The sequence below is a fragment of the Bactrocera latifrons genome, unplaced genomic scaffold (assembly GCF_001853355.1).
Source record: "Bactrocera latifrons isolate USDA-ARS-PBARC rearing strain unplaced genomic scaffold, ASM185335v1 scaffold_140, whole genome shotgun sequence".
NCBI classification, from domain to species: domain Eukaryota; kingdom Metazoa; phylum Arthropoda; class Insecta; order Diptera; family Tephritidae; genus Bactrocera; species Bactrocera latifrons.
The window spans coordinates 673,482-700,809 of NW_017534853.1; the positions used below are offsets into that span (position 1 = coordinate 673,482).

At 33.6% G+C, this 27,328-nt stretch overlaps 1 protein-coding gene across 4 annotated transcripts in view; it reads right to left on the bottom strand.

The window, feature by feature from the left end:
* The window catches only part of LOC108965492 (sex determination protein fruitless), a 75,761-nt gene that overhangs the window by 9,037 nt on the left and 39,396 nt on the right, over positions 1-27,328 (bottom strand). Inside the window, exons 5-8 of one of the 4 annotated variants that reach the window (XM_018927953.1) lie at positions 26,169-26,480; positions 21,959-22,088; positions 12,170-13,058; positions 9,641-12,003 (exon numbers count right to left, since the gene is read on the bottom strand). In XM_018927953.1, the coding sequence (XP_018783498.1) occupies positions 11,595-12,003; positions 12,170-13,058; positions 21,959-22,088; positions 26,169-26,480 (1,740 nt within the window). In that variant the 3' untranslated portion in view covers positions 9,641-11,594. Of the gene's footprint in view, positions 1-2,994; positions 3,607-9,640; positions 12,004-12,169; positions 13,059-21,958; positions 22,089-23,437; positions 24,677-26,168; positions 26,481-27,328 lie in introns of those variants that run through there. The other 3 variants (XM_018927951.1, XM_018927952.1, XM_018927950.1) reach the window with 3 other exon arrangements.

Below are 27,328 nucleotides of genomic sequence, written 5' to 3' on the forward strand. Positions count from 1 at the left end.
TTTAAAAAAAATCAAAACCATACTTATATAATTATACACATCTAGATGTGTATAAGAGACAGTATATATACATATATATATATAAATTTATAAATAACTTCTTAAAATTACTTAGCAATTTAAAAATCAAATAAAAAACGTTATGTAAAAACAATAAAAAAACTTATACTCTGCGAGTATAACAGTTAAAATAAAAAAATCTCAACTGATCAGCCTATTGATGCCGCGCGACCGCTTACATTGCACGTTTGTTTCATTAAATATTCTGCTTCCTTTGCTTCTCATGTAAATACAGTGGTGCTTTTCACTTTTCATGTGAGAGAAAATTCTTGTTTTATATTACTTTTCATGCCATTTAAGTTAATTGTTTTTGTTTTTTATTTCTTACAACGAGTAATGGACACAGTTGACATTTTTGTTTGTCTGTTTAATTCTTTTATTTTTTTGTTGCGAAAACATTCACATAAAATGCGTTGACGTTTTTAAGTGGCTATATATGATTCTTCGGAAATGTATAATATTTCTAATTTTTTCGTAACAAATTTCAGAATTTTTATACTTCATTATTTTGTTACTGATACATACATATGAAAATCAAGTAGCCCAAATGGGTGTATTGAGTTTTGGTTCCTTTCTCTTAGCTATTTACTTTTCTTTATTTATGTATAAATTCCATTTAAATATTTGGCTAAAATTGTTTTTATTTTCATACATTTACAACATTAAGTATTTTTTTCATTCTGTGTGCTCCATTTGCAGATTTTATAACAAATTGAAGGATAATTATTGAAAATATTAATCAATTTTGTAATAATAATCTGGGACTGCAAGTGGGTTTAAGTGCCATGACTTTTTGAGACCATAAGCACAAAACAAAAAGAAATATATATATAAAAAGCACAGATTAGAGTAAATATAAAAAATAAAAAGTAAATAAATAAAAAAATATTAAAAATCATTAATAAAAAAAATTTGTAAATTAAAGTGAAATAAGAGTGTAGATTCATTGATAACGATTTTATAATTTTTTAAATAATTTTTTTTTTAATATTAAAATTTCTTAATTGATTTTTTTTTTAAATATTTTTGCAATTTTTAGTTGAAAATAAATATCAGCTAGATATTTGAAATCTGTGCACTGGCGTCTTAATGGCGCGCCCTTTATTATTTTTTGTTTAAAACTCGATTTTTATAAATTTTCAAAGCAAAACTCAACATATGGAACACACATACAGGTGAGTAAAAGCTTAACATTACATACATATATATGCATAGAGCTGCCACCTTTTTACTATTTGTGTATTTTATAGTGCACCACTGAAAAACGTCAAATATTAATTCGATCAATTGCATAATCTACACATATATATACATTTTTTCGTTTGGCTGGTAACGCCTTGCGGTTGAATATTTTCCTAAATTTATTTGGCAACTAACGCAATAGCTTTTGCGCTATAGAATTCGTCTGTATGCTGCTGTATATATATTCTTCTTTATTATTTTCATTCATTTGGTATTATTTTCTAATTTTTGTGAAACCTAATGGCTGTTGTTTGTATGTTTTTCCACACAAATCACATCGAGATATTTGAGTAAATATTTGCTTTTGAGTTTTTGTTTTTGTGAAAAATACTTATAATCGTGTTGAACACTTAAAACTCTAATCGATACATCTAATGTGAAACCTTTGTGAATGTTATTGCGATTTTCGCCTACAATTACACTAATACATACGTACTCGGGCGTGCATTTTTTCTAGAGTCAACGTCAATATTTCTATATGATTTGTGATTCTGACATTCTTTTGCACATTTGCTGCAGTTTGTTGTTGTTGTTGTTTGATTTTTGCGAATTGACAAATAATACTTGGCTTACCAACGGTTTTGTTGAAAGTGTCACCTAAGATGTGTTTCATATTTTGTTCTCTCAAGTGTATTGGCCACTTGCTTGTGTATGCGTGTTTGTGTGTGACTGGAGTTGTGTGTTATGTGTGTGTTTGCAGTTTCAGTTACGTTTTGTTTGTATATGTGTGTGCAGTTTTGCAATAATCAACTGTTTACTCCAGCGCCACTTGTGCAACATGCTGCGCAACATTTTCGCAGCCAGCAGCATCCTTAAGCTTTTTATTAGCCGCCTCAGCGCGGGGCGATGTGGGGTTTATGTTAGTGTTAGTGAGCGTGGTATCGTCGTTATTGCACTTATTGTTCATGGCCGTTTGCTCTTGGCAATTGCTACTTTCTTCTTTTTGGCGTTTTGTTTCATTAATTGCATCCAGCTCCTCCTTTTCTTCCTCTTTTACTTTTGCTGCCATTTCGCTTGCGTCCGATTTGCTCTGTTCCTGCTTGCTGTGGCTTACTTTTACTTCCGCTTTGCTGGCTTCGTCAAAATTGAGATATTTCTCCACAGCGATGTGATAATCCATCGTCATTTTGCCATTACCCGGCAGGTCCTCGTCATCGCTGTCATTACTTAGCAGTATGGCTTCGTTTGGGTCATCTTCGGTTTGCGCAAGCGTGTTGTTTTGTTTATTCCTGCTGTTGTTGCTGCCATTGTTGCGTCCACCTTTGCGTTCGCTGACCTGCAATCGACGCTCCAATTGTTGTTGTTGCCGCTCGTAGGCGAATTGCTCGCCACGCCTGTAGAAATCGAAGTTGCGCTCACGCATTGCGGCGTGGTGTCCGCCATAGTGCTGATTGCCTGCGCGCGCATAGTAATTGAATGGCAGCTGCGACGTCGGCGCATGCGCATAGTTTGGTAAGTGTTGCTGTGTTTGTTGCGTGTTGGTATGTGGCTTCGGCGTCAACGTCAAGGAGAGCGGTGGTGCTGGCGGCGGCGGCGGCGCCGACGTAAGTTCATCGACATTCCATAGAAAAGGATTTGCTGTAGCTGCGCTGGCAGCTGTGACTGCGGCAGCCGCGGCGGCCGCGGTGGCTGTTGCAGTCGCTGTCGCTGTGGGTGATGAGCTGTTCAGCATGTTGCCATAATTCCAGCCCAAATACTGGCTATATCATTCACTTGTCGCATTGTGTTGCTGATGCGGCAGCACTTGGTATTGCTGTTGTTGCTGCTGCACGCTGAGCATTTGCTGTTGCTGCTGTTGTGACAAATTGTGTGCGTGTTGTTGCAGTTGTTGTGTCAAATTGTGCGCATGTTGTTGCAATTGCTGCTGCGTCTGCGCCTGTTGCTGTTGATGTTCACGTTCGCGCTGCTGTTGCGTCTGTTGTTGTTGCTGCTGCTGTTGTTGTGCTGCATTGAATGCGGCTGCTGCCGCCGCCGCCGCCATAGCCGCCTGGGACGCGGCCGCGATTTGTGTGGCCGTTGGCGATTGCGCCGCCACCGCGGCAGTCGCTGCCGCTGCGGACATTAGATTATCGAATTTGCGCGTATCAGGATTGTACATCGGATGCTTGAACTTGCAGTGCGTGCGCAGGTTGTCGCTGCGCGTGTAAGTGGCGCGACAGAGCGGGCATTCGAAGCGGCCGGGAAAGTGGACGTGATAGTGATTGCGTATGTGAGTAACGACTTTGCCGCACAGTTTGCAGCGGTGCAGGTTACAGCCGCCGGACAGACGTTCGAACGTTAGACGCATATGCCAGGCTTTGGAACCTGTAACCAGTTGGAATGTGGAATTTACAGTAGTGGGCAACAGCGTTGTTCGGTATTTGAGGGGCAAATTTATTCAATATAAAATTTTGAATGTTTCTTTAATTTGTTTTTAATGATTTTGGATAGTTTTATATTATTTTTGGGTTCGAAAATTGTTTTGCATCATACGGATTTGTCAAAGAATAAGTATTTACAAATACATATGTAAAAACGAAGTTCGGTTAATAATTTCGTAAATGATAAGGTATCGCACGCGTTGAGAAATAAGGAAAAATTAAAATTAGAATAAAAAAAAAACTTTTTGTTATAGAAAACTTGAAGAGAACAAATTAATGTAGTGCAAAAGAGATAGCGGGGTAACGGTTAAGATGGAGTGAGAGAAATTGTGATATAGTTAGGGTGTCAGTGGCAGTGGAGGAGAGATAAAAATTTCGGGGTACAAAATGAATATATACAATTTGTTTGCAAAAACAAAGGTAATGTGCACAATTTCAGTCTAAGGTTCTGAATTAACAGACATAATGTGTACATACATATATACATACATACATACATTGGAACATTTATACACACATACATTAAATTAGTATTCGATTACTTGTATTTAGTCTAAAATGCCGATTTATTGTACATATTGTGCCTTCGATTCGCCGATTCTCTGCTCGCTATCTTTGCGCGCTGCTCTCTTGTAAAAAAAATTTCATATAATAATAACAAGCGAACTGCAATGATACTATAACTGCTGTCTTCCACGCTACCGAGGTTATTGAACAAATAATGCAAACACAATTTTTTAATATTAAGTTACGAAAGTTTTAAAGTTGCGTTAGAGGTGATCAAAGTTTTAATCTAAAAATAAAAATATTCTCTTAAATTTTGAAATAAATCCGACGAAAACTTTTCCAGTTCGTTAGTTAGTACAGTTCTGGAGCAAAATAATCTTTTTATTTCGATTTTTTATATAAAATTAATTCAAAATCTGTAAAAAAATTTTTTTGAGGCCGCCATTTTGTTAATCCCAGATTCTCTGCTAATAAAGCTCATATTTCTATTCGACTGATTTTGTATGAATCTTAAAAGATTAGTAATGGTCACCACAAAGAGCTCAATTGCAAATGGATAAACCCAAGAATTAATTAATTTTAATTTTGTTTTAAGTTTCTGTCAAGTCAAGTTGATTATTTATTATTTAATAATGCTATTTTTTCTTTTATAAAATAATATAATTTACCGAGAAAAAATATTTAAAACCTGTAATTGACTAGATCTAATATCTGTCTCCTTGATTCACTACGCTTAAAAGCTTGGCGAATCGAAGACAGACGAGGTGTTAGTTCGGAATGTAAGATAATTAAGTTTTTCATTTTGAGAACCTTTTTAATAGTGTTACATAAAATTATGAGTAAAATGGAAAACACAGTGACACTAATCAAAACATAATATTTACATTCCTAATTGAACTCTTGACTTAGTATTAAACTATAAAACTCGTCAGAAAAACAATTGAGTGAATTATTGTTTGTTAAGAAATCTTGAAGTTTAGTAAATTTCGCTTCTTTTTCGGCAACTTAATATTATATAAATTCGATGGTCTCCTTAATGTTGATTATTTGACCCTGTTATATGCTCCCAAAAATAATACAAAAATTGATCTAAATTATGATAAGTGAAAAATAGCAAATTAATTGCTTCAAGCAATGAAATTTGGCTAAACTGAGTCAATTTAGTGTAAAAATTTGCAGCTTTTTAGTCCACTTCGCTTTTGAGCTTTCATATGTAGTTCTGAGGAGCTTTTGTGCTTTCATATATAACTTCAATGGTTGTACTCCTCGGCTACAGTGCAAGAAGTGAACCGTAACACTGCAGTAATGATTTAAAAAAGCCTTATTTTGTAGTATCGCTCATCTTATACTAACAAGCTTTATCGGAATAACGGCACCGCAATAATTATGATTACTGTACGAATACAGCAACTTTAGTTGTCATTACTTAAAAATGGATTTCAGCGCTGCTTTTAAATTTCTTTTTTTGACGTTAAATCTCTCTCTCTTCTTGTCAAAAGTTAGCTAAAGCTTTCGATCGAGTAATATCGTTAAGATCACTTTTTGATTTACAAAGTAGTAATAAGGATGTTTGGGAGGGAGAGACCTATTGATATTGTTTTGCTGTCAGTAAATTCTCGTTAATAATTTGATTTGTAATAAATGAGTTATAAAATTTATGAGTTTCATTTTAATATTGTTACCTTATAAAAGCTTTATTTTTGAATAGTTCATCTTGTGATTATATATGTAGAGGTTTGATTAGCTTCCATATTAACGTACATGGTAGTAAACATTGGGGCTTGGGAACGATATCGATATAAATTTTGGCTTCATTATTATTGGTGATTTTTTATATTTTTAGAATAATGATAATTTGCTTGAAAATTAAGTATATATACAAATTAAGTATTTATATACAAGAAGAACTAACGATCCTATGAATAACCTACCCTATTTTCTTATTTTATATCTCATGTGTATAATTATTTAGTGGAAATTTTAAGAAAAATTAGTAGAATTTTGTAATTAATAATGGAAACGCTGGTTTATATTGATTCTTGGATTGTTCTTGACAAGATTATTCCAAGCTACCTACATAAATCGCGTTCGTTGTCATTACTGATTATCATATGAGTACTTAAATGAGCTTAAGTGGGTATATACTTTAAATAGTATATATGAAACATTAAGAAAAAAATGAAAGTAGGAGAAGAGAAAGTAAAGTTAAAGTAAATAACGCGTGCGCATGGCGTAATTTTAAATTAATAATATTAAAAAAAAAATATGTTTAATGAAAACAATGCAAATGTGTGTATGTAAATAAGTATGTATGTATGTATGTAGTTGCCAATCAATAGTTACATGAGTAAAATTTTTTAATATTTTACATTTGTTGGGGATTTAAAATATAAAGTATGCATATTTTAAGGTTGCTTTGTTACTTTGCTCACAGCAAAATTCTTGTTAAATTCGATTTTTATTACCAAAACCTTAGTAAATACATATTTCCTTTCATTTATTATATTTCTTTATTAGGTGCTGGAATTTTAGTTGGCTATGATGTGATGTGCAATAATGGGATGTGTATGCAAATATTTTTATGTGTATGTGTAAGTGTAATTCTTTTGCATGTAATGCGCTTTCCTACCGCCAGAAGCAGAGAGGACATATAATATATGTTATATAATATATAATATTATAATTTTTTTTTTTCAAGTTTTACATGTTTTAAACTTTTTGGTATTTTGTTTAGATATATAATTTAATATTTTTTATTGTCTTTATAGTATTTGGTTTCACTTTAATCAATACCTTAACAAATATTCGCTTGTTAACCGCCACTTAAGCAATTTTTACTATAGTTGCTTTTATTAATAGTTCATTGTTAAATATTATTTATTTTAAGTGGTTGGTAATATGTGTGTATGTGGAACGTATTTACAGTTATGCGTTTTCAAGTTTGTGATAAAATCGTTTATGTGTGTTAATATGAATAAGGACATTGTTATTGTAATTAATATTATATAAAATGTACATATGTATGCATGTGTGTAGAGAATAAAATATTTTTTATATTAGTTAACAACTTCTCATATTGGGATTAATAAAAACTGTCGAAGTAAGTATTGGAATTAGCTAGAGTTTCGTAAATCAAGGATTTAGATCGCCTAAATTTATATCAGAAAATCTATAGCTATTAAAAATGAAGTAAAAATAATAGTTTAAAACCTGTCTCTTATACACATCTAGATGTGTATAAGAGACAGCATATAACACAACATTTTCTTATTTATTTATTTTTTGTAATTTTTTTTTCATTCTTCTCTAATCACGTTTTAAACTAGAAAATTTATTTGCTTCATTTGATACTCGTTTTATTTTTACACGCCGTTTTCATACATAACTTCTACGAAAACACTAAAAATTATGGAATTTTCGTTCCAAATTTTATTTTTATCGAAAGTGTTTTCCCAAGGGACAAATAGACAGGGATTTGTAGAGGTTCATTTATATGTACATATATGCATGTATGTATGTATACGTGACATAAGTTTGATATTTAGTTAGCGTTTTTTATTTCAACACCCCTCCTTGCTGCAAAAAAGTCTTATAAAATGTATGTGTGCGTGTGTTTACATATGCATGAGAGAAAGTTTAAAATCTAAAGTGGGCAAAAAACAGGTAATTTTTTTCGGTTCTTAAGGTTAGATTTTTAAATAGTATAGAGAATTTGTGTTATTGTTGTTTTAGTGTTTTCATCGTTAGCTAAACAATTTTCAAATTTGTCGGCCAATTCCTGGTTTTCCATATTTTTGTTTTCGAAATTTTGTCATAAAAATTTTTTTGTTGAAGAAAATTCTATTTATATAAATTTTTCGCACATTTGTTACTACGGTGGTCACAAATGGCAGAGGAAGAACAAAAGTAGTAAATAAATAATATACATATATATATATAGCAATTGTATGTTATACCTTAAGATACACATAACCTAGAGAGTGTTAATTTTTTTTTGGGGCACTTAAAATTTACTGAAAGTTTTAAAGTTGTTTATATAAGTATTTGAAAAGTAATATTTTCGATTTCATATTCTTTTGTTTTCTATTCGATTAGTTGATAGACAGTGTTATAAACGAAAGTAGAATCGTACAAAGCTGCAGAAAGTTTTCACACTTACCCATTGAAGTTTAAAAAGAAACTGTTGATATCGCAAAACCTGTTGTGTTATTTTACATATACATACATATGGCTAAGTTGCTTACGCAAAATTTATTAAAAGCTACATATGCCATAGAAATGCTCTAAATAATATTGTGCAAGAGTTCAACACCTAGCAGAGGAGACTAAAAACACTTCTCAGTTGAAACAGAGTGCGAAGAATACGGTTTGTAGCTTGTGAAGATTGCGTGCGACTTTTAGTGTGAAATTAATAAATAAAAACTGTTTTTTTTGTTTTAATTTTTTTAAATTTGTTTTTTAATTTGAATTAAATTCTTTAAATTTATTTTTTATAATTTTTATTTTTATTATATTTTTAGACTTTTGTTTATATATTGCCATATCTCAAATTATAACTTTAAAATCAAACCAAAAGCTTTTTAAAGCGTCTATTCAGCTTCATAACTTCTGTTACCCGAAAGTGTAGAGAGAGAGAGAGGGTGTTTCTAAGAAAAATATATGCTCATTTTTGTGTAGATTTTTTAATATTCATAAATTTTTTATTTTCATCTCATATTTCTTTTAGTAATCTACATACAAACATTATTATTTTGTGTCTAACGGAAGAACTATTTACTGTATAATGTATTTATTAAAATTTTGTGTGCTTCAATGCGAGAAAAAGTCCATTTGTTTACACACATATGTTGAAACCCTTTTTTCACTGCTGTTGCCTAGATAAATTAAAAAGAAAAATGGTATACGAGGTGTGTTCAATAAATAAGGGGAATTTTCATTTTGTGAAAAAAAAAATTTATTCAGTCACCTACATACATCAATGTTTTCACTTTAAGCACAGACAAGCTCTTTTAATGTCATCTATGGCGGTAAAAATACGATCATTTAAGGTTCTTTTAACTTTTGAAAATAGAAAAAATGTCATAAAGGGCCTTGGCTGTCGAATTTAGAGGCTGAATTATCGTTGCACTATTGTTTTTGGCCAAGAATTCGCGAACAAACAACAATGCGCCTAAAGGTATGCTTTAACAAACGATAATCGCCGAGCTCATGAAAAAGATCTAACAGGAGTTACAAACCTACTGTAAACAATGAATTCAACTGAAAATATTACCCACGAAATGTTATTTTAAAATTCCCGTTGTTTTCTGAACATACCTTGTACAGTAAGACCGAACTTGTAATACGGATACCATTAAGTAATAATAAAAAGATTCTGAAGTATGCTTTCGCTTTACAATGCCTACAAAATGTGTGTAAACAGTTTCATCCATGTTTAAGCTGCATATTCAAGAGCACTTTGGCTATTTTCCTAGTAGAAAGCTACACACAATTAATATAAATTCCACGAAGGCATATTTTTTTTTATCAATTATTTGGCAACATTTTCGCACATTTACAGACATGATTTCGACGAAAAGAAATGCATTCAGCTCTTTGTTTATGCGCAGAAAATATTTATTTTATTAATAAATTCAACTAAACAGTCACTTTGCAATTAACTTACTAACAACTAAATATGGCAGGACTTAAAGTGTTAATATTGACTCACTACTAGAAGTGTTAACTTATCGCGCACGCGTTCGCTTTCGTTTTGGAATTACTAAATTACATAATACTTGTTTTGCTTTGTTCAAATATTGTTTTAAAGGTATTGAAATGGTAAAAAATACTACAAAGATTATCAGCGCTTAACGGTACATATTCGTCTCAATTGTATGACAACACGAGTCACACGCGAGTTTGTAAAATTGTTTGTTTATTGGCGTCTACGTGAAATTTAAATTATTTAACAGCTAACATAAGAAAAAAATATATATTTGATAAATGTTCACTTTAACTCGTTGTCCACTTTCGTTTAGTAAAAATAAATACTAATGGTAAATATGCAATACTACAGTCTACTAAAGAATCCACAATTTGCTCGGGTGGGTTAATACTCGTACTTTGTTTTGTTACAATCGCTTTGTCGTTGAAGTTTTAATACTAATTAAACTGAGTTCTTGCTAATTACTTTCAGATTACACGAAAATCCATCATAATCTTATGATACATATAATATTTGTAGGGATTTTTGGTGAGTTCTTTGGTTTCTTGCTGTGTTTTTTTTAGATTTACAACTACATATATAATAAATACATACATTTTGCATATTTATGAGGAAAATTTAAAGATATCTTAGTTGATTGCTAAGAAAATATTGAAATGTACTACAGTATTTAGTTTATGTATAGCTTGTTTTAGTGTGTACAGAACTTTGAAGTGCTCATTAAGGCAGGCAACCGAACTTATATTGCCGCCATAACTGAAGTTGTATGATTTCTTCACTTCACTCTCCTAAAGTGCTCTTTTCCTCCTAGGCAGGTGCTAACAGAAAATTTTTTTGCAACGTTTACAGATCGCTCTTCAGAAAACGTCGATTTTTTTTTATTTTAATAGCTTTTGTTTAATTTTAAAAATCTCAGAGTGGCGGAAAAAAGATATTTAATAAATGTCTATTAAAGTGAATTCGTAAATTCGATTGAAATAATAATTAAATAAACCATGTTAATTTCGAAAAATAATGCCATGAGATATTATTCTTTTCTTTTAATTCAAAGAAAACGCCGAAAGGTATGTATCGTTTAGATATTGAGGACGTATTTGCAAGCAACCAATTAAAAATTAAATAAACAATGGAAATTTCGCCTAAAAATATATTTCTTTACTTGTATATCAAAGAAAAATGCCTAAAGGGATGTTTCTTTTCCGAAGTTTTTGCATTTAACTGTATAGTTTTTGGTAACAGCATGGCATTACTGACCCAAAAACAGCTAAATGTAAATCTTATGTCGAGCCTCACCGCATAGCTGTTTCAAAACAATCAATTTAAAAGGATTGAAAATTAATAATTAAAGTATAATGCCTAAAGGTATGCTTCATTTAAAAAAAAAAATTTTTTTGAATCAAGACTCATGAGCTACCGCTATAAAAGAACCTGCTTTATTTCACTTGTCGTCTAAAGATATACAAAATTAAGTCTATAATATACAAGGAGATTTATGAATCCGGCAAACACACTAATTGTATTTCTATAGAGAGCAGTTCAGTTGTGATGAAATTAAATCGAAATGTGCGGCCTTTGTATGAGCAAATCAATGTTGGCTTATTATGCATTTTGTGTCCTTTGGGTGTGTGAGCCTGTTGATTTTTTTTGCAAGTGTTTGTGTGCCATTAATCGGATTAGATAAATAGTTTAACTGTTTATTTGACCACATAAAAAATTGATCACATATGTACATAATGACTGAAGAAACGATCTTTAATGTCGGCGTGTTTTATTTTACAGTGGGCTTTCATGTTGTCTCGACGCGTAAACTTTTGCCCGCAGACAGGACACTCATGACTCTGAGGCCGATGAATGTTGGCGTGATGCCAACGATTCGATACGATCTTGTTGCAGCTGACGCAGCGATACAAAGTGGGCAGCGTGCCCGACAATTGCACGAAGAGCGTGGAGTAGTCGATATTGTGGTCGCGACGATTGGCTGCGGCTGCAGCGGCGGCGGCGGCGGCCGAGTTTGCGCTGTTGGCAACGGTGGATGGGTGGGAGTTCGTGGCAATTAGTTGCAACTGTGTGGTGTTGTTGTCGCTGCCGGTAGTGTCATTGTTCGCTTGTGTATGAATGCTTTGTAAAGGGTGTTGTTGTTGCTGCAGCTGTTGATGATGGTGACTATGGCGATGCTGCACCATGTTGGCAGCCTGTCTCTTATACACATCTAGATGTGTATAAGAGACAGGTGTTGTTGTCGCTGCCGGTAGTGTCATTGTTCGCTTGTGTATGAATGCTTTGTAAAGGGTGTTGTTGTTGCTGCAGCTGTTGATGATGGTGACTATGGCGATGCTGCACCATGTTGGCAGCAGTTGCTAACGCGTGTTGTTGCTGTTGTTGTTGTTGCTGATAGTTGACTGCAGCAGCATGTTGTTGCTGTGCGTACGCAAATTGTTGCTGTTGTTGCTGCTGTTTCTGTAGTGTTGCCGATGCTGTCGACGCATTCGACGAAGCAGGCGAAAGCGCTGCCACTGCGGCTGCTGCAGCAGCCTCGGCAGAGCAAAGCGCATCCAAAGCATTACTACAGCGGCCAAGATTAATTACGGTTTGGGGATGCATGTGACGATGTGTTGGCAATGTGGGCTGCGGCGGCGCCGTCGTCAGCGCAATAACATCATTCAGCGGACCATTTCGTGCGTGCAACATCATCTCGGCAACATGTTGCTGGTGATAGTGTTGTGACTGCAAATGCTTTTGCTGGTTTTGCTGATGTTGCTCGTACAGTTGTTGTTGCTGGCTGCGCATGGCCGCCTCTTGCCTACAACGTTTGTAGTGACAGTTGTAGTTGCTGTCCAATATCTTGTGATCACAATCGCTATGGCAATCATTGTCGTAATCGTAATCCTCATCATCGCCGCACAAATCATGTGCGTTACCCTCATCATCAACAACATCAATATGCTCGGCGACGCTTTGCTGCGCTTGCATGCCGTCTGTTGCACGTATAACACGCCGTCTATTATGGCGATAGGCAATATGACGATGCACGTGCTCGGTGTCATCATCAACGCCCGCCTCATTGTCATCATTATCTTCCTCATCGTCATAATTCAAATTGCCAACGTCATCGTCTGCTCTAATGTCTGCATGATTTCGGTTTGCTTCAACGCGCATGTCATTGCCATCAACACCATCATCACCTGTAATCACAGTTTGGGAATTATGCGGTCACCAGACACTTTCATGGTTTTCATGGTTGGAAGTTGGACTGAATTAAACGTTTTGGTGGAATTTGATGTGGTAGCGCTTACTCGCGGGTATAATTTGGAATAATAGCTTGCACTAGCATATTTCGCTTGAGGGCAAGAGGCAAGTGACTACAGTTTCGTATAGTTCTGTACTTTCAGCATGGAATATAATTGAACAGTTGGTTAAAGCGCAAAATAAACACAAATCTAATCGGGGGGAAGGTAGTCGGCTTCAAACTCAAATAGCGAAAACAATGAGGGGTGGGGCAACAACTAGCGTAGGCAACTAAATTCGCAAAAGTTGGAAAGGATTTCATGATAAAAGGTAACCCAAAGTGTAATCATATCAAAGCTGATAAAAAAAACTGGCAACTATGAAACTGGAAAGCGGAAACTTGTATGTTTGTGAAAAATCTTGTATTGGCAAAGTAATGTATTGTAATCAAAAAGTAATGACAGACAAAATCGGTGAAACAAATTGAGAGGTCTACAGTCTTTAGCTCTTTATCAACTGCAGCTTCAGACTTCCTGACTATTGCAGTGTCCTCCAGGCCGATATTGCAGCTATTAATGAAGCAGTAGATTTAATGCTGCGAAGTGACCTACCACTCAGATAGCAGAGCGGCGATGCTAGCCTTGAACTCATTAACAGTGCTTTCAGGATTGGTCAAAGAATGCCCAACCGCGCTATCAATGTTATCGGGTGTCTTTGTAATAAGACTGGTATGAGTGCCAGGCCACAACGGAATCGCAGGAAATTGTACAGCTGATGATACCCGCTTTAGGTAGAATGGGATCCTCTTTTATTCTACTACTAGATAGCTGGGCTTCGCGGAAGCTTGGCCGGCGCTGGGTCACAATCGGTATATGCGCTGTCGCAAAAGCCTTTTGGCCTAAGATCGATCGCAAGAGATCTAGTGATCTCTTTGCCCTCAGTAAGGCTAGCCTCTCCATATTTTTGGGGCTTTTGCTCTATTGACGTCCACGCAATAAGGCTAGGAATCCTACCAGACGCCATCTGCAGAAGCTGTATGGAAGAAGATGAGGTGGAAACAACTCAGCACTGCCTTCTTGACTCTCCAGATTTGGGGAGCAAAAGTTCTGAAATACTTTTCTAGATAGACTGAGATGCACACATCTATCTATAATTTTTTTTAGCACGAAGATGCTTATGAGTTGGTTTCTATCAGTACATTTGGTGTCCATTAGGTGTCATTGTCAGCTGAATCTTTCATTGCTTAAATGATATTAAAATATAAAAAACTGAATATTGGGTTCGGAGATAGTCGCTCTGTTCTTGTTAAAATTTATGCCAAATTTCTGGAAGATATTTTGTCAAATAATAAAGTTCTCCATATCAGAATTTGTTTTGAATGCGGTTATAATCCAGTCATGATCGGCGAATCTATCAAATGAGCAGCCTCTTGGGGAAAAAAAGACGTATGCGAAATTTCAGGTCTGTACCGCAAAAACTTCGTATATATACTAAAGGATAGATGGACAGGGCTTAATCCGTTACCTTATAGGCTCTCTGACATTTTCGCCCTGTTCAGGGCGTAGAAATGAAATACTAATGCCTTGATCACACGTAACGAGTAGAGCGGCGAGACAGTGACTCGGCCGAGTGCTCGTTTCGTTTAAACAGTAAGGCGAATAATGACCCGAGTCAGTGGTCGAGTATAGTGGCGAGAGAGTCACTAGAATCACATTTTGTTTACTAGGCCGAGTGCTTCTTTTTTCTTCACTCTTTTCCCCTTCTGAGCAAATCACTGACTCGCTCGTTGCATGTGAACACGCGTTCGGTCTTCACTCGCCACTCGGTCGATTTTTATGTTGTTTATTTAGTTTCAATTGAATTTTGCATTGTGAAAGAATTGAAATGGCAAATACTATTTTATGAGATGCGGTAGAAATTCATTAAAAACTCTTTTAAAATGTCTTTTTCTACCAAACATTGTAAATAAAACTTTGAAAAACTTCACTGTCTAACTAGATGAACAAGATACGTGTAAACCTCTACTCGCCAAAGCAACTCTCTCGACCGAGTATCATGCTCGGCCAGAATACTGTCTCGCCACTGTACTCTTTACGTGTAATAAGGCCATAAACATACAATAAAAATGGGCGTAAATTAAAAAAAAGAATGCGGATTTATAATAGCAACCCAATTATATTCCATGGTCAAGCAAAAGCTTTCAATTTTTTTTCTAAACAAATTGAGGTTATGATGTATTTCTTTGTGATTCCAGCGTATAACGTAGGTAAAACATATAAGCGTGTGTGTGTATGTAAAGGAAGTTCTAGTCTAGCATAACTAAGGTATATAATATTTATGCAATTAACGACAATCAACTACAATTGCTATTATATATTATTGTATTATCTAATAAATTATGTGTAGTGAAGGTATATATCGGGCTAAGTTTGCAGATATATATATTTGAATTATATATATATATTTCTTTTTTAATAACTTATTTTTTTTTGTTGGAATTGTTTTTATGAACTAGGCAGTGATTTCCAGGTAACAAATATTATTATAAAACAAAGCTCTAATTGTATACAAAAATTAAGCTTTTGAATGAAATTTTCAAACTCAAAGAGGAAAAGCTAAATGAAAGGTGTAACAAAACAAAGTAACGATTGCTAAACAATTCGAAGCATCCATGTTTGTGTGTAAAGTAAACTTATTTATAACGGTAAAGGCCGATTGTGACATAGTATGAGCAGGGTTGCCACTTGGTTTCGATTGATAACGAAAAATTACTGAAATAATTGTTTTGTACAAAACTAAATAGTTGGTTGAAATGATTGGACATTTTATGAAAAAAGTTTTAAACAATTTATGTGAACATAATAATAAAAATAAAAGATTTTTAAGGATCTTAAAGGGGTTTACTAATTTGTTTTTTCTATAAGAATTATATTTATTAATATTTTTTAAAAACGATGCGAAATAAACTTATGGAACTTAGAACTTAGTGAAGTGCAAATTCAATATAATTATTATAATCGTAATACCTACAATTATGAAAGCTCCCTACTTTGTGACAGGTATTGATATAGCTAATTAAATATTGGAAATTACGCAATTTTGCGCATTGAATCGTTACACTGTTTGCAGTTCAAAGCTTTTGGTTTCATTATGATTTTAGCACACTGTATTGTGAAAACGGTAGCGTCTTAGCTGTTTTTGAATTAACGGTTGATTAAAGTTCCCCGACATTTAATTAATAGAGCGTTTTCTTAAGTTTGGAACATAATTTTTTTTTAAATAAATAAATTGTGTTTCAGAGCGTTCTCACTAAAAGCACACGCAATCAGGAAGAGGTAGTTATTTGAGTTGTGATGAAAGGTTAATAAAAAATACCTTTACATAAATTAAAAATTGTATTAGCTATTACACTAAAAAATAAAATAAAATTTTTGTTTTACTTTAATATTCATTTGTGCAAAGGCAAAAAGAGTATAAATGATATTAGTCAGAAGGGTATTCACAATAACGTTTGTACGAAAAATCTAATATTTGTATGTAAAATATTATGAATAATTAAAAAGAAGTGAGCTTTAAATATTTTTGACTTTAAATTTTATATTTTTACAATTGTTTTTTAATATTATTGTACCACTAATATGTTTCGTGAATACCCTTAATGAAATTGAGGGCGATTATTAACTAAACAACACTTTTCAAAGTCCAATGTGTCAGATAGTTTACGAAAAAATATGGGTAAGTAATTTGAAAAATCGGGAGCAATAAAATAATAAATAAATAATAGATCATAAAAGCAATATATCTATGTATATCAAGTGAATATATAAACTTTTTATAACGAGATGAACTACATCGATCGTATTTAATAATCACATATCTTTATTATTTTTACTGATTTTTTTAATGATTTGTGTCTCCAGCCTCCTTTGGAGTAAGTTTTTTATTTACCAAAAAAATTTAAGAAAATTTTTCAATGCTCATAGAAATAAGAAACATATTTCAGAAATATCGAATATGGACTAACAACAAAATTTTTGCTTTGTTAGTATTGCAATAAAAAAATTATCATTTTATAAAGATTAAATTAAACAGTGTTGATTACAAGTGCAAGTGATAGGTAATTAATTGGTTAAATAGAATTTGATGGAAGTCTGCATAACAGAAAACAAAAAAATCTTTGTTAATACTGCTTATATGCTTAGTATTTTCTCTTCTTAAAACCCTGTTGTATAAAGGAAGTTCGGATTAAGTAAGTCTTTACCGAAATGAAACTCGATTTTAAAAATTCGTTAGCCTTAGATATGAGTAGTATCGTAAGATCGTAGTGGTGTAAAAGTATATTCGAGGTTGGAGGAGTTTCAGAATAATCATACGGAAACCCTGACAAAATGTGGAAAAATCTCAGCTAATTTTAATTCAATCTAGTCAGCAAATGTTTCCTTAAAATGCGGCACGGTAACATGACTACATTTCATCTCAAATTGAGTAATTAAAACCGACTAAACCAACCAAAAGAAAGCAATATGAACGTCATATACATATAATAAAAAAAAAGATTGTAGTGAAAATATACAAATCTAGAAGTTATGATTTCTAGACGCACCTATAACGGGTGATCCAAGTAGAGGTATATTTGTCAATAGAAGTTTTTTGACAGATTCCGCGTGATACGTGTCAAGCTGTCATGTTTTCGTTCAGTATTGTGTGATATGTCATCATGGAAAGAATTATGCCTGAATAAAGTTTACAAATCGCTTAAATTTATTTCGAAAATTCACCGACTGTAAAGAAGCTTCGAGCGTACTATTCATAACACCACCACTCATCTTGAAAACCAGCATACATTATTGGATAATATTCGACCGAATAAACGACATTCAGCACGTAGTGAAGAAAACCAGCAGCCATAGCTGAGAGTCTACACCAAAACCGTGGAAAGTTGATTCGTCGTCGGACTGAACTAGAACTGAGCCCCTCTAGCTTCCTTAGCGACATCGTTTCGCTCTATAGCATCTTCGAAAGTTGCAAAAAGATCTGATGTTTCCGAGTCAAATTATGTTTAGCGCTGAGGCACATATCTAGCTCAATGGGTATGTAAACTTGCCACATTTGGGAGGAAGAGCAACCTGAAGAGCTTCACGAGCTGACACATCATTCAGGTCATCCAGAAAGAAACTATGGTCTAGTGTGCCTTGTGGGCCGGCGGAACCATCCGTACATATTTCTTCAAAAATAATATTGGCAGAACACTTCGGTGAGCAGATAACTTCACGTTTTGAGCTGATCTATTTTTCATCAAGATCGTGTGATATCTCACTATTAGATTTTTTCCTGTGAGGTTAAGTAAAGTCTAAAGTCAAAACATCACGCCTGTCATTCACCTGTTACCAGTCGAAATGCTCGAACGTGTCATCGCAAATTGGACTAAACGGATGAACCATCTGAAACGTAGCCGCGGACAACATTTGAAAGAGATAATCTTTAAAAAAATAAATAATAATTGAATGATAATAAACATTTCCCATTCGATTTGAAGTTTCTGTCTTTTTCTTAAAAAAGTCGGGAACTTCGAAATGGATCAATCTTTATAGTAAGATCAGTTATACGACCACTATGAAAAGAGTTATTCTTTGCCGTTGTGAAAATTTTTAAGTCCATTCTATAATTTGAATTGACTAATGACTGCTGCTTACAATTATGATAACATAGGCTATTATTTGCTTTTTTTAAGCACTTCATTTAACGGATTTCGCGAAAAGGCCCTATTTTAACTTTAGCCCGAGTCTATGGTAAATGGTGGGTATAAAGCAAATTAAATGTAAGGGAAGGAATATATGTGGTTAAAATAAAATAGATACATAATTAACGGAAAAAAATAATTTAATTATTAATATATGATTTAAATAAAGAATATCTAACTAAGAAATAACAAAAACAACATATAAAGCAGAAAAGAGGAATAATAATGATATTGTGATGATGTGATAACCTTTACTAAAGAACACGTATTGAACTTGTAGCTAAAAAACTCGAGCAGATCAAAACAAGCCAAGCCGCATTGATGTGTAATGTATACTCTAATTTATAAAGTGTAGCAGCCAAGGCGGGTCATGCAAACAAACATGCTCTACTAAACTTTACTCCGGTTGCAAACTCTTTTAGCATAGGAACTAAATTTATTCATACGCTCCAAGAATTTGATTTGTACGAATGATAAAAAAAAACTACAAAAAATAAGTTAAATGATAATAGTGTAGATAAATTAACAGTTTTGCAATTTTGCAATGCCTTTGCAATATACACTTAGAAAAAATCAGGTTTGTTTCAAATTGCAAAAAAAAAAAAAAAAAAAAATCAGTAGGAGAGGTGTTGAACTCATTAAATTTAATGTTATTTCTACGGCTTCTTACTTTTTTGTAAATTTACGGAAAATTTTTTGGAAATGAAATAGCTATAAATTTTACTAACTTTGCTAATTATTATTATTTTTTTTTAATATTATAAACCAAGGTATACACAGCACATTTTACACTGGGAATAATAATTAAAGCATTTAGAAATACTTAATTCTTTCATTCATATACAAAAAAAAAAAAGATCTTTGATCTTTGAAGAAAATTTGTGCTAGAACAGATAGAGAGAGTTCGAAACAGAGCAGGCAGTTTGAAAATTTTGTCTTTATGGGAAGGCGTCACTAGATTCAAAAGGACATGAGTTTTGCTATTTAAAAAAAATATATATATAATTTTTCCCTTGAAAAAATATTCAAAGTATTTGTTAGTAGTTTGGTAAATTCTGTAAAGGTTATATGAACATAGTAGTCAACGAATTCTGTGGTCGAACTAGACTGAAGTCAAAAATTGATTTGGGTTATAGCAAATAGAACTTCATCATGGCTGTTACTCTAAAAATTTCAAAAAAACGTGTTGAACATACCATTCTTGAAATTTGGGGGAGATATAATCCTTTGCAAAGTACTTAGGTGCAATTTGAGTTCACTGTCGAACAAAATAAAATGGACTTCCCAGTTGATTTGTCAATTACCGTATGCTCAATATCTGACCCCAGCGACTTTCTCTCGATCTCAGACAAAATCAAAAAATGCTTGCCACAAGGAAGAGGGAGTCATTGGAATTGAAGCTTGTTTTTTCACGAAGGAATTATTGAAGAACGAGTCAGATTATTGTACATATTCACATTGATTGGCGGGGATTAGGTTTTTACCCGAATAGAATAGTTATATAAGAATATTTAATATATTTTCCCATAGTTAATTTTGTACAACTTTTAGTGTTTTATGACACTTCTCCCCCTTAATGTGTCAGTGTTGTAACTGTGTTGTGTATACCATAATCGGCTATGGCCGAATTCCATGCCTCTGTGTTACTCAGAAAATGACAAAATAACACCAATTTTTTTTATTTAATAAAAAGTTTTTTTTTATTTAATAAAAAAAATATGGAATTTTATAATTTATTTATTCTAATTAAAAAAAAAATATTTGGCTTTAAACCAAGGAGAAAGTAATACTATTACATGCAAAAGTAAAGTAGAAGAAAGCGTTAAAAGTTTTCTAAATAATATAATTACATATATATAAATAGCATTGTAGTATTTTAATTAATTCAAGACAATGTATTAGGTATATAAATGTTCGGTAAATGGCAACTACACTTCACACCCTGTACAAAAGAGTTATGTAGTAGGAAGGAGCTCTTAAGGAACAAAAGGAAGCTGGAGATCAATCACGCGCGCGCGTCTGCTAACTAAAGTACATATGTTGTATGTATGTGCGTATGCATGTAAGTTAAAAGTATGTATGAGTATGTGGCAGAGCATAGAAATAGGAAATTTTGGGATGAGGGCGCATCTAAAATTATGTAAATTTATTTGGAGGGAAATGAACGAAAATCGGAGGGTGAAAAGTAATTTGTAAATATTTTTGCGATAATTCGTTGGATTTAGAGAAAATAATAAAATTTATTGTACAACTTATGTATGTTTGTACAGTTGAAACAGATTTTAATTTTTTTGAAAATATCGTGAGCGTAACGCTGCGCAGTAATACTGTAACGGCACTTAGTAGGTCGCGAGCAGCAACAAAAAATTAAGGAATTTTTATTTTTATGGAGCGTTTCTTTTAAAGTACGCTTTCTTACTGCTTACTGCTTTCTTTAAACATTGAATTGTTGTTTGTTGCAACAATTTCTATTGTTTTTTTCTTTGCAACACATCTACTTTCGTTTATCGATTTATTTATTTAATTGTTTTTTTCATAAAAATAATTAGTATTAGAGAAATTGTTTTCAAACTATATGCCAATATTATATATATGTAGTATATTATGAAATGCTAACTAAAATTAAAAGGTTTGACTATACAAACTAATAACAAACAGAAAGTTTAACGCAAAAGGAAATAAATCAAACACTAGTATTATGTAACTACTACAAATGAGAAAGTAAACAAAACGATGTTTTTACTGTGTTTGTTTTTTGACTTTTTACATACATTCAATGCTATAATTAATATACTAATTTTTTTTAACTTTATTAACTGCAATAGAACGTTAATAATCTTATGTAAAATAGTTTAAATGTTTTCACTTGCAAACTAAAGAAGCCTGTGGTAAGTTCAGGTGTCAGTTGTAAAAAGGGGGGAATTTATTTTATTTAATTCAAAGAGGACGGGTATAACTTTCTAAGTGGTTGAGTTTGATTTATATATAGTACAGTAAAGCGTCAATTGCATGAGCGATTGACAAGAGAGATATATAGAGAGAGTGTGTAAAAGCAAAAAAAAAAAACAAAAAAGAAACACAAAAATAATTAAGCACAAACGGCACTTTTGTACTCACCATCAATGTTATCCGACTGATCCAGTGGTAGCTGTTTACCATCGTTCTGATCCTCTCGACTCTCTTGCTGTAGGCCATGTGAGGATAATAGCTGAGACATTTCCTCGGAGTGTAGCTTCAGTGCACCGGGCTGAATTGGTTTTGTCGAATTTTTAGGATAATATAGAAAATTTAACATTATTGTATGAATTTAATGGAAAATACTTGAAAATATGCGTTTAAAATTCTGCCGTTAAAAACAGACCATAAAAAATTTATTTCTATACAAATTGTGAGTGTTTAAATTTAAGTGTAAAAACTGTGTAACTGATTTTTGAATTGAATAAATTAGGTTAAATTAAATTGAAACTCTGCTTGTGATATATTTAATAAAACTGCTATACATATTTGTAACTTTATTATTACTCTTTCGGAAACCCTGCTTTAAGAAATTGTATGCTCAAAAAGCTTTATTTTGAAAATGAAGATTTTTAGAAAAGCTCTGAAAGCTTTTAAAGCTTTATGCTCTTGAATGTACGCTTCAAGATAGTTTGGTCGAAATCTGGGGGGTAAATTAATTACTTGCGTGAAGTATAAACATTTCGAAAATAAACTTCTCAAAAAGCTTCAAAGGCTCTTTTTCGAATATGTTAGTAGCAGCAATTTCGCTTGGAAATAAGTATTTTAAATATTATTTTGAGTAAGCAGCAGTTTTCTAGAAAAAAGCCCTGTAAGCTTGTGAAGCTTTATGGTCTTGATTTTAGGTTTAAAGATAGTTTGGTTGAGATCTGGGGGGTAAATTAAATACTTTCGTGTAGTATAAGCATTTCGAAAATACAAATTTCAAAAAGCTTTCAAAGGCTCTATTTTGAATATGATAGTACCAGCAATTGCGCTTGAATACAAGTAATTGTGTTTTTTTAAATATGATTAAATCTAAATTGTTCTTATGAGTAAGCAGTAGTTTTCTAGAAAAAAGCTTTGAAAGCTTGTGGAGCTTTGTGCTCTCGAATTTATGTTTTAAGATAGCTTGGTCAAAATCTCAACAAAAAAAAAAAAAAAAAAAAAAAAAAAAAAAAGAAAAAAATGAGCTTTTAAGAATTTGGAGTAACTTCAGTATGATTTTCTGTGAAGGTACCTTTACATTTACATGTGACATTTCTTCAAGCTTTTGACAGAAATCTGTTTCTTCGGCATACGGCAATACAATTTGAATATAGTTTTCTATCTCATTTGAAAAATATTCGATTTCATAATTTTTAAAGCTAAAACGTTTTTTAAAGCCGGAATGTACAATTATAATATTTAATTTAACACCAATTGTTAAGGTTTTTATACTCATAATCGCACATATATAGTATATATAGATATGAATAAGTATATTGGTTTCATAAAATTTAAGCTTTAATTTGATAAAACTCCACACTAAAATGGCAACACTCAAATTTTTATCAAATTTCATTTCATTTATTTACATAATATTGTAACATTCGCTGTACAAGTTCACAAAGAAAATGCTTCATACTTATTCTATATTTTCTGCTTGCACATTAAAGGTATTAGAACCAGGACTTTTTGATTTAAATTATAATGGAAGAACAAAATTTTGAAATTTCTGCAGTTCAAAGTAAATAGTTAAATTACATTTTAATACTAAATTAACCAAGCAATGAGAGATCGTATACAGTTGTGGTTGTTGGGTGGATTTTTTCTCTCTGAGAGCGCGCTTAGTGCACTTCACACGCTATCCTCACCCACATTTATCGTGATCACTTCCGGCACACCCTTGCGCTTGTGCACAGTCTCGCGCAAAATGGCGCCCAATTCACCATCCACCGACATACTGCGCATGCCACTACCACCACCAACAACAACACCACTCTGCGTACTACCGTCACTCGCCGCACTCTCCTTAACGTGTGGTTGTAATTTGTCGACCTCCAGCAACTCGCGTTCGTAGCACAAACGATGGGATTTACATTTATTGTGATGATTGACTATCTCCAGGCGGAAGTTTGAATTGCCCTCCACAAAGGAGGTGCGTATATCCGGTATGTCATTCGACCATTTGCGGCAGAATTTGCAAAACATTGTGTTCGCGATCTCATCGTATTGCAACCAATCGAATTGAAACAGCCAATTGGAGCGAAAGCGCCCACTTTTACGCAAACTGCCACCGCTCGTGGTGGTGCCGCTACCGCTCGCATGCATGCCGGTGACGCCTGCGGCACCGAATTGCTTGCCGGGTGGCGTGTTATCGTAGGTCGCATACTTGGCAGCTTTGGGGTCGGCTGGTGTCAGCGGTCGCTGAAAGTTGTCTGTGGCGTTGAGCAGAAATTGTTGTTGTTGCTGCAGTAGCCGTTGTATAGTCGCTGTCGCAGTGGCGGTGGTCTGCGCGAGCTCGAGATCGACGGCCAGACGCTGCGCGGGCTGATTGCTGGCGGTGAGTTGCGTTTGCGCTTGCGTCGCGTACCAATTTGTTTTATTTTGGTGTTTGTGTGTGTGCTTTTCGCGCAGTTGCTGTTGCTGCTGCTGCATAGTCTTTAGCTGTGCTTGCACTGCCTGCTGCAGCAAAAGATTTTGCTGGGTTTCTTGTTCTTCGCGCTGCTGCAGGAATTCAAACTGTTGGCGCACATACTCCTGCTGCGCCGCCTGCGTGGACGCATGCGCAGTTGATAGCAACGACGTGGCACAACGCCGACGCTCCGGTGACTGTTCGCTCCTAGTCGTGCGTTTCGCCTATATTTCAAGTGTGTGTGAGTGTGTTTTGCGGTTCGTGGCGTTTGATATCGGTAGTTGGCGACGATTTTCGTTTTAGCCGATCGTTGGCATTGTCGAAATGAGTTTTGGGGTATATTTAAAATAAAGGAAATAAGTAAAAAATGTTGATAAAAAATAATAGCAACAAAAACAACTTAAGAAAAGTGGCAAATTTGTGAGTATTTCGGGAGGAGGAAGGATTTCGTTTTTGCATTTACTTATATGGCTATGAGACTGGCCGCTAAGTCTTTTCGTGCATGTGTGTTTGTCTGCCTGTGAGTATGAGTTTTCGTAAAGTTTAGTAAAAAAAAGCGTGCATGTAAGAAAAAAAGTTTACTGTAAAATTAAGAAAACACAAGTAAAGAGAAGAGAGTGGGTGAGGAAGTGGGATAGGTAGGAGGAGCGTATAAGGGCGTGTGGCAGTTGAGCGAGTTAGCAAGCAAGGAGTCGGGTGCGGTATTTAGCAAAGCAAAGTTGTTCAGATTTTTTCTTTTTCTCGGACGATGCGCAAGTTGCATTAAATGTAAGTAACTATAAGGGTTAGCGATTAGAATTGTCTTTACTCAGTAATCAAATAAACAGTAATTAAAATATTTTTTTGTTTTTTGGTTTAAATAATTATATAAAGCAATAACGTAAATCCTTCGTCCTTGCTGTTTGGGGAATTTCCACATTTTCTTAAGTTGTACTAAACAATTTTGCTCGACGCTTAGCAGACATTTTTGCTGCAAGCATTTTCTTTGTATTTGTTGCAATTATTTTTTGTTGTTGTTTACACCGTTGGTTTTTCTTCACGCATTGCGTTATGCAACGTTTTATTTTAAAATAATAGTTTACAATTTTATAGCCATTATTTAGGTAAAGTTTTATATATGTATGTACGAGTATGTATTTGCCGGACTTGGAACTATCGTACCGGTCCAAAGAAAAAACCTTAACAATTGATAGTGCTTACACAAATGTTGTATGTATATACTTATGATAGTTTAAAACGTAGCTCAGTTTGATATCTCTTATGACGGCTTTGAACGATTACACTGAATTCCACATTAAAAATGTATATAGAGTTGGAAATGTTTATAAACATGTTGACAGGCAACTGTAGTAATTTAATATTAATGAGAACATGCTGACATTTTTTTGCTGCTTTTATTTTTCTTCGTTATGAACGAAATGATTTCAACACTGTATTATTATTTTTATATATATTTTTATGATATTTAATATTTAATTTTATATATATTTTTATGAAGCGGTTCTTATCTTTCTTAAAATTTGCTAAAACTCTTATGAAACTTAAAATAATATTTGCTTCCCTACCGGCGCAACATATTTATAAACATTTCCTTAACAACATGAAGCACACGTAAAGAACACAAATAATATATTTAACGTTTTTTCCTAGTCTCTCAGATCTATACTAAGCATTTAAGCCTAAATTTTTTCTCCTGTTTTTTTTGTGATTACTCACCGGCAAGTATTCGGTTGGCAAAGGTACATGAGTCTCACGTTGTTGTTGTTGCAGCTGTTGCTGTTGTTGTTGTTGTGCTTCAATTAATTCTTGTTTAATACTAAGCGCATGACTGAGACCAATACTACTGGGAATCGCACTAACACTACCGCTACCCACGCCACCCAGACCTCCACCACTGATACTCAATTGACTGACGGAGAGTGGCGAATCGCGTCGTTCGCCAACACCTGTGATGATGGCATCCTCCGATTCAGACGTGCTGCCAGTTTTTGGCACGGGACTCGATTTGAAATTGCTGCGCGAGGATGCCTACGAAAAATGACAATTAAATATTTTTTTGTATGGATTGTGTAGAAAGAATATGGTATTAATATTTTTTTTTAATAAAAAAAGTACTCCTTTACTTATCTTTTTTATTAAATAAAAAAATCCCTTACTTAACTATTTTCAATATCAACCCAAATCGGGGTTCTTCTATACCAGCAATTTGTACTAATGTTTCACCTAAGTCGAGGTCGTTAAGTCACATCAACAATGGAGTTCCAGAAGTTAGAGAACAGATCTCATTGTGGAAGAACACCAACAATGGGGTTCTAGAAGTCAGAGAACAGATCTCATTGTGTAAGAACTAGTTTCTGGGGACGAAAGAACAGCTTAACTTTGAAATGCAATTATAATTGGACGTGCGAATTCTTTCAAAGATGACTTGCTAATTTTGTAAGATTTAAGTTCATAATTTTGTGATATTTCTTCAAATAAAAAACTACATCCAAATTAATGGGTATGAAAGAGGAAGGCCTTCACTCCGTTGGAAAAACTAGGTGGAGAAGGAATTGGTGCGCTGTTGTAAACTCAGCTATAACAGCGTAACCCCGCTTACTCCAATAAAGAGAAAAAGAAGTTGCCTACTTTTATCAGAAATTCTTCAATCTATAAATAGACTAATTACATTTTTAGGAAAAACCACTATCACGAGAAATTCGAGTGCAATATTGATAACAACGACACTCTATTTATTTTTTGAACTCCTTTGATAACATTTTTAAATTATAAATCAGCTGATAAAAAATTTATTCGTTAAAGGGACAAGCTAAATGCCGTTATTTTCGTCACAGAAGCCTAAAAATATCAGACTCACTGCAGACAATAGGAAATTT